Source organism: Chenopodium album, chromosome 16 (assembly GCF_948465745.1).
Source record: "Chenopodium album chromosome 16, dcCheAlbu1.1, whole genome shotgun sequence".
NCBI classification, from domain to species: Eukaryota; Viridiplantae; Streptophyta; class Magnoliopsida; order Caryophyllales; family Amaranthaceae; genus Chenopodium; species Chenopodium album.
In genome coordinates, this window is record NC_137849.1 from 51717217 (window position 1) to 51726648 (window position 9432).

General features: G+C 33.2%; 1 protein-coding gene across 1 annotated transcript; it reads right to left on the reverse strand.

Moving 5' to 3' along the window:
- Positions 1-1576: 1576 nt before the first annotated feature.
- LOC145586982 (uncharacterized) lies at positions 1577-6372 on the reverse strand. The gene is made up of 3 exons (XM_081643983.1): positions 6017-6372; positions 5848-5937; positions 1577-1871 (listed from the first exon to the last, which is right to left on the reverse strand). The coding sequence occupies exons 1-3, from the start codon at positions 6275-6277 to the stop codon at positions 1794-1796; spliced, it is 429 nt and encodes a 142-aa protein (XP_081500109.1). The 5' UTR covers positions 6278-6372; the 3' UTR covers positions 1577-1793.
- Positions 6373-9432: the final 3060 nt, after the last annotated feature.

Below are 9432 nucleotides of genomic sequence, written 5' to 3' on the forward strand. Positions count from 1 at the left end.
GATGTGATTGGGATATCTTTCATCATTCCAATGCGCAATTTAGCTGGCAACACTTCTCTGACCAGTGCAGCAGTGCCCAGAGTTAATTAGGATTGGCCTCCCTTCTTCACAATCTCAACAAGTCTTCACTGGCCTAGTCTGCAACTAGCAACAATTTCGAGCTTCAGTTCATTCAACCAACTAAACTAAAAACTCAAGCTCCTTATTTATAGTCTTTATACACAGTATGGCACTCGTAGCATGATTGCATGAGAACACAGGATCTACTCAATCCCTAGGTTCTACAAACCCAACCCAAACCCAGACTAGGATTGCTTCCCATTCCATCTACAGCAATTATGCCTTTCTTATCATATGCTGCAATTATTTATCGCCTCTAGGCCCATAGGCGGGGAGCATTAACATCAAAACTAGCAATTAACATAACAGGCTTCTCAAAAATCTTAACCTCCTTTAGCATCTCATCATGTGAGTTACTGCAAAACTTTTCATCAACAAATATACAACCTCACAAGAAATCCAACTTTGAAACATCCTACACTGCATGATGAAAAGGGCAGCAGAAGTGGTCTGTGAAACAGTAGCTTGATGCAAATTCTTTTACGTGTTTTTCTCAGAGATAATGCGATAGTAGCTCCTGATTCAGAGCCACCATCATTTTGTTGGAGCCTTGGGAGGTGTTTTTTTATAACACCCAATTAAGTTCATTGAACACAATTAAGTTCTATAAAGTTTCAAACATAGGGCCAACTTCTTTTTATGCACCAATTTTTCATCATGTTGAAGAGGTATACAAACCTTGAGCATTAAAATGCATTAGACCACTCCGAATGAAAAAGCTTTGACATGACAATTTTTGAATGAGTTTCTCCCTCTAGCTTTACCCCGATTAACTGCACTTTCCCTCCCATCTTAACAAACTTTTGACATGTCACATTTCTTCTAACAAGATTTTTATTGAGTTACCAGGATTGAAGGCCTTGCTGGAATCATTAAAAAATGACCCAAAAATTATAAAGTCTTTTAGTAAAATCATGCCACAATTTTACTTATGCAACGATATTTGATCATTTGAAAGGATAATAACCTCAGCATTACACTAAAGCTTTTGAAAAAGTTCCCACTTTGAGCAAGATAGGGAAAGTCAGGTGGTCGGCATACGTGTTTTGCCCCCTGCAATTACACAAGTTATGTCTAAATATAGAATGCATACCCTTCTTATCAAAAAATAAACTAAAATACAATTATATAAAAATAAAATAAAAACCCACTAATTCAATGAACAAGTTTAGCTTTCATAGAGCTTAGAAACCCTCATTATGAGCATTCTTTGTAATGTTATGCAAAGTCAACCCCAATAACCATGATAGAACAAAAAAAATAAGGCACGTTTTACATACCTTACGTTGCCGAGGCCAAATTCCCAAAGTTGAGTTATTAATGCCAAATCCTTCACCAGTACTTTCTTCTCTCGCTTACTCTACAGTGCATACTTGCTCTCTCCCTTCTTATTCAATGAAGTGAAATCGGAATAACAAATACGAAGTAATTTTTTTTGGGAAAAAAAAAAACTTACTAAGACAATAGAACTGCTTATTAATGAAGTGGATCAAATTGATGAGCATATACCGAGCAACAAAGCAAGCTATAAAGCAGACAAAGCTTCTTACTGAGGAGTTTGATACAAAGCTTACAAAAATTATACCCCCAAAAAAAACCACAGATACTTGTTAAAATAGATAAATGGTGCTTTAAAAGCATAAGCATCTAAATGTCAAGCATCCAAAACATTGTTACTGCCTAAATGCTTCTCCTATTTTCCGTTGAATGACCTCTACACCAAGTCGGGGAGATAATCTAGGTAGTGTTACCTGCATCAGGAAAAAAAAAAAATTGTCTTACAAGAATATTTAGGAGCTCTTAAAAGAATACTGCACCAGTAAAAATAATGACAATATTAAATATAATTAGTACCAAGTACCAACATTCCAACAATAAGACCAATATGACAAAGATGAGGAGAATCTAAGAATCAGAGGGGGGGGGGTGTTTGTACTCCATACAACACAGTGAGTCAAAGGATTAAGAGAAGCCTTGAAAGGAAAGGGGAAGCCAACCAGCATTACTGATCCTTCATTCCTCTTTAGAATGACTGCCTAATTAAATTGTTGTTGGGGTATCAACCTTTGAAAAGCCAAGAACAAATAAACAACACTCACTCCGTTTTCTTTTATATAAAACATTTCAATGCAATATTGTAACAACATATCTCTAAGTACACGTTAGAAAAAATATACGTAGTAAGAAATATAGATTTAGAAACAAAAAAACGAGACGAATCTAACAAAACCCCACATTGAAGTTTATATTTATCAATTAAGTATTATAGATTCAGATAAATGTACATTAGAAAATAACAAATACAATAAAATTTCCTATTTTAAATTATTAAGTCTAATAATGTAGGTAAGATATATATTTACTGGACTTCCAAAATGCCCAAGCTAAATGATGATAAGTTGGAAAAAGAGCCAATCAAGAAATGGCAATGACAGAGCTGAACGAGATCAGGGTAATGACACAAAATTCCCAAAATTCTGCTGTTGATTTACTCGAAAAGATCACCGAAAGAGGTGAACAGCTATAGGAAAAGCAAAAGAGATGATGGTGAAGATGTAAAATCATGCACCTAGCACGTACAAGAGATGTGTGGTAGTATGAGGGAGACGATTGCATAGGTGTGCATACCAAAGATCCTCTACATCAAGATTCAATTAATTCCCAAGGGATGATATGGGGAACCATGGGATATGGGATACCAAAGTTCAATTGGGCATGTTTAAGTTTTTACACATAACTTACACAATTAATATACTTAATTGTATATTTATAAAAATTATAAAGAGTTGATCTAATGATGATACTTAATTGTATACATATATTGTACCTAATACGAAAGTATATTACATAATACAACTTTTGTTTACAATAAATGTAAGCTTTGACTTTTTGCAACATTCATTTATATCCGTTGACCACATTTTTTACATGTATATAAAAATTAAGAATTGATATGTAAAATAATGTTGGATTGCTCTCAATGTACGTTTTCAAAATTATAATTTTTGTACATTATTTTATTAATTAATGTATACAAAAATTAATGGTCAAAGTAGTGTTGAAAAGTAAGACAAGTCAAACCGGTGCACCTATTGCGAAACGAGAGTAGCCATTTTTTATTTTATAGTTAAAAAAAAGAATTCAGAGTTAGTACGAAGTATAAGTACAATGAACACGGTCAAAGTGAGGCACTTACCTAAAACCAGAGGGAGTAGAAGATTCAGCTCCCATTGACAAATATTGTGACATTGCCAACATGGTACAAAGAAGCCAATCATGTTAAGGGTTTCCCCCGGAGGGTAACATTAGCGCGTATTGCCATAAACTGATAAACCCCATAATAATGCCATATTGAATATTTGAATGATGTAGATCTTTATAGAACATAAACAAAAAAATGTACTTTATTTCTATTTTGTAATTAAATTTAATTGATGATGTAAAAGGACAGATGAGTTGAAGCCCTTCAAGTCCTCAACAGAATTTTAAGTATTCCTTAAGAACCCGTGAAAACAATTCAAGCAAAAGAACTAAATATCATTAATCGACTACGTCTTTCAAATGTTTACACAATATATAGCCTAATGAACATCTTACAATGGTAGAGGCTCATTTTTCCTCTTTATATTATGTTCAAGCTGTCAGCACATCAGTTTAATTATGTAATCAACTTTGGTAACTTAGTCTTCTTAACTTCGGAAATTCTCTCCATTTAACACACCATTAATCTTTCCCACATTCTCATCAATTTGGCAATTTACTTGGGAAAAAAGAACTTTTTTGTTTAATCTTGTTTCAAACTCCTCCCAAAATCCAAAAGATTCAATCAATCCATCAAAGCCTTAATACCATAAGTGGGGTTGGCTACATGAACCAAAAATGATTATTCCGTTCATCCACAAAGAGAGAAAGATTGATTATCCTAAAATATCGATTAATTGTATTAGTGCCACAACCTAAGTCCAAACTTATAAATTCCACAAATTCATCGATATTCAACCTCTCTCAAGCACAAAGCCTCAATTATCTCACTTATTCTCTCTTAATCTCCAATGAATCTACCCAATATTTTATAGTAAATTTCACAAAGAAAATAAGTTGGACAATGCCTGCAACTGCACACTGGTACAACTAGCTAAAAGAAGCACATTTGTCCTAAGAGAAAGATTATGAGTGGACATATGAAATGCTTGAAAGTGATATTTCCTTTTGAGTGCAAGTATGCAACAGAAGTGTTCACAGAGGTGATTGTGCAAGCAACTCCCTATACAAGATGTCTTCTCCTTTCAATGGATGTAAGAGATGGGTTAAAATCCATTGCTAGTATTTTCTCATGTAAGCACCATGTGAGGTAATATAGACATTAGATGAATACAAGGGATGGGGACGCTAGGCTTTCAACATTTTTAAGCTCTTATGGATAAGTTTTCATCGCCTATAATAAAGTGTCTAGTCTGAAATGAATGAAATAGTACACCACAATATAAGAGAACACATTATTAAATGGGGAATTGTTCAATTCATCCTTATATGAACTTCCTCCGTTCCACAAATATTGTAACGATCACCATTTTAAAAAGTTTCACAAATATTGCAGCATTTTCGTATGTGTACATGTTTTCTCTCTTTCTCTCTCTTATCACGTGTTTCTATCTTTATTTCTCGTTATCTCCCTCCTCTTTTTAAAACCATATCCCATTCTCATGTTGCAAACTTGCAATGTTTGGGAAACGGAGGAAGTATTTTCCATATAATAAAACTATAATGGTTTTAAGTAATAAGAAATTTCAAAATTGGAATAAGTAACAAGTCCTCCATTGAGGTAAGAAGAAGAAGAAGAAGAAGAAGAAGAAGAAGAAGAAGAAGATAGTACATCTCCCTATTTACTACATAAGCTCGTCAGCCTTCCTATTCTTACTTCTTACTCCACAACTCTACTAGCAATCTCAGGTTTACCAAAATTGCCCCAGCCAATCATTTTTACTTGCTGAAGTGCCAAATACTTTTTGGCCCTCGCAATAGTGCATGTGGCTAGGATTAGGAGTATCGAAGCACAATGAGGACTAGAAAGGGGATTTAAGTGCCAAAACAATAATGACCGTGGTTTATGGAGAATGATAATGGATGTCATCTTTACCCGACCTTCATCCCTTATACCCGTTATACCCCAAAGCCCATCGAATGCACAGCAGCAATAATACTGTTTATAGACATTTTTATACAAGCAACATAAACTTAGAAACCACTATTGAGAGCATTGAACGTAGTTTACAAGTTACAATTCATGAATTCAATGAAAACCTGTAAGAATAACTAAAATGTCAGCATAGAATCTGTTAGATTTTGTCATTCGCTAAGTTTCGTACTAACTTCTGTTCTAGTTCTGTAGAAGTACAAACATGAATTATTTTTCAATTAAACTCTCCCTTAATCAAATAATGAAGGATACTTGTGCTTTTGTTAAGCAAATTGAAATTAAAATCTCTCAATCAGATTTTAACTCAGCTGTAACTCAATTAAATTCTTAATTGCCTCTGTTGTTGGATAAGTTGGATGATTCGTTTAAATTCCTCTAGAAATTTGTCAGGTAATTTGCATTTAGGTTTGAAGTCTTCAAATTAAAATTTATCATATTCTTCTTTGATACAATACACAGCTATAAATCGCAGCATAAATCAACAAATCAAACAAAAAAAAAGAGAATAAATAGACATGGCGGATACAGACCTCGGTACCATCAGGTTGTAGCTTAGCCAAAACAGGAATCTCGTACTGGTAAGCCCTCTCCCACTCTGGATTAGTGGTAATATCTCTTATCTATCAATTCAATTAATCAAAAATGTCAGATGAACCTAAGAAGAAAATGAGAACACCATTGATGAAATGAAAGAATTACCTGTAAGTCGACATCGTGTAGGGGATCTGTGGGTGAGGACAGAGAAAAGGCGGCCGACAATTTCTCTTTGAGGCCATCACACAAACAGCAGCCCGGTTTTGAATAAAGAATCAGTTTTCTGGAATTTTCTGGTGCTAAAGACGAACAACATACTAATTGTATGAATTTTGGAGCTAAAGCTAATCCTAATGCCCGCCTCTTGCTCAATGACGCCACCAAAGTTGGAATTCCACCGATTGTTCTTCTCGTCGTCGTTAACATTCTATCTCTCACTCGCTCTTTTATCACTCTTATCTCTCTATCTTCACCTTTTTAGAGTTTCAACAATTGTACTCCAGAGATTTCTGCCCAGTTTAACTTGAGGTGTTTTCATATTTAAAATGTACTCTGTATAACCAAATACTCCCAACACGTTTATCTATTAGATTCGACCATAATTTTTTTTATTAATATAATAAAAATGTATTTTATCACAAACTATGTTGTTAGATACATTTTAATATAAAGTTTCACAATCTAATTTAATAAAGTCAAAACACTGCATTGACATGTGTGATATGTTTAAGCGTTTGACTATGTCATGTATTATGGGACAGAGGGAGTACAATACAAGTTAATGAGTTACTCTGCATAAGATGGATAAGATGAACTCTAACTCTATTCCAAAATCTCCAATCAAAGAGTGCAACTAGGTGCATAGTTGTTATTTATTGCTGGTATTTTTAATGTATCATTATACTTACAATAGTATTTTACTGTACTATTATATGCGGAGTACGTATTTTATACTACTAAAGTTTAAGTTATTTTAGTAGTACTATTTATATCCATTATTGATAACCATGGTACAATATTTGTACCACTAGAAGAAACAAAAGAATTCATCACTCTTTTGTCTTATACTGCTATTTACTGGGTAAAATAGCAGCTATGCGCTAATACTTAACCCCAACGAAACATTATAACTCTTTAAGAGCTTTTTTTTTTTTTTTTTTTTTTTTTTTTGGCTCACTTAATGATGAATATATTCTCCATGTGAAAAAAATTAAAAAAAAATGAAAAACAATAATCTAGTGTTCTAATAAAATCCACCTTTAACTAATCCAAAAGGAATCCTACCTTTGAAACCATCATTTAACGAACCTTGATGCGTTGGTAACAAATTTTCTCAAGTAATCTCATCTCCGGTGCCACCACCTTCCCTACCTAGCCCCGCCTCTACCTTTCCCTACTCATCCCAGGCCACCCTACACCCCTGTTTCCACTTTTCCTAAAAGCCCCACTGCCCCACTATAGACGTTTTGCGAAATGCGCCTACCTTAGCATATGTGAATATGCTTGCAATTGTATTATGTAAATTTAAATGTAGAATGATATAATAAAAAAAAAAGGAAAAAAACTCAATCAGTCAATAAATAAAAAACAATATATCAATCAATTATATATAAAAAAAAATACATAAAAAAATAACAATCAATTATTTTAAATTAATAAATTACATTGTTGTTTAAATTTACGCCCATTAATACAACCGGTTACTAATATACAAACAACAACTTTTGTGTGTGGCTGGTCACATTCTGTGGCCAGCTAACACACAAGTAACCCCTGAATCCTGATCAGCTGGTAATACATGACTGAGTAACCCCTAATCGACCAAATAACCCCTAACCAACCGAGTAACCCATGACCGATTGAGTAATCCATTACCAAGTAACCACCCTTGACTGACTGAGTAAACCCTGACCGAGTGAGTAACCCGTGACTAACCCCTGAATGAACGAGTAACCCTGACCAAGTAACTAACCCCGACCATTCTTTCAATAATATATATATATATATATATATATATATATATATATGTGGTTGGCCACACAGTGTGGCCAATCTCATATAAAAGTTTGTGATATACAAATACGTAGGTGTATTAATTTCAATAAAATCAATCAACTAATTTATTAAATCAAAAGCATTTCAAATTGAATTCAATAGCATATAAAAGATCCAGAAAGAGACATATGTAATTATTTTTCATAAATTATTAAATTATTAGCTAATATATCAATATACTGTTATATATTAGTATTGATGATGTTCATATGTTGAAATTCAGTTAATTAATTCATTCGGATAATGATTTTTTAATTTATTATTTGTACTCCTTAGTTAAGGTATTTTCACAAAAACTAATTCATTAGCTAGTTTAAATCATGCATTTTAAAAATCCACGCACACATCATATGCATAAAAAAGACTGGGCTAGCTTAATTATTGCAGGCTAGCAGGGAAGATACATTCATAATTGAGGTAAATTTTTGACCAAATCACAATTGATATGACGGGAGCTAAGGACAAACATCTTTTTGGTAGAAATCCCTTCAATTATTTGCGGCTTTGTATGATTAATTGTTGTATGCAATTAACATCTCATGCTTTATCAAATGAAGACAATTGTTCCGGTCTTTATCTTTTCCAATTTAGTAAAAAATAATATTAATGGAGGAACAAGCTAAGATTCATTTATTCACCTTCAATAATGGAATCGCTAAGGACCTGTATGATTGTAAGCTTTATTTCGTGCATTTGACCGATAGAATCTTCAAGGACTTGCAATAATAAGTATCTTGTCATGCACGTATAACATCCCTTTTAATTTAATTGTACATTATTAGCTAGCATCCATATACGATGTAGTGGAGCAAATAGCCCTATTTTTTTTTCTAAAGGTAAGAATAAAAGGGAATGTTAGGAAAACCATCCGCATAAGGGAAACTCCTCTATAGTGTGTTATATGAAAAAATAGGAGGATTAACTAGAGCTAGTTATTACAAGTTAAAATGTCCGTACTAACATTCATTAATGAATAATGACCAACATTAGCTATCCAACCAATTACTTGAGTTACCAAATGATATATGTGTCGAATAATAGTGCTCCAATCAATTTATTATCTTTATCAACTACTTGATGAGAAAACGAACAAACCATTAAAGAGAAACAATAGTCAATGCCACACACCCATACTAACTCAACCTATCCCAACTTGACAAAAGCGCTTTATTTTTAAAAATTATTTTGCACAAAACAAACAATAAAACACAATTCTAAAAAACTAATTAAAAGCCCTGAATTTTGATACATTAACATTAATAATTTTCTCCGGACTATTTTATCCCCATGGCATCTTCAAATAGTATCCCCAAATTGTGTATCCAGTAGTGGGAATCCACCAAATTGATTCACAAATCACAATGGAATCCAAGCACGAAAGCACCAACTATTCCCCCTTTAAATTTTGTTCCCTTCTCATATATCTGCAACTATTGATAACTTTAAGAAACAAATTATTCAACTTTGATTAATTATGCATAGATTATTCTAACTTAATTATGCAAATGTTTCGTAGTGGATAATTA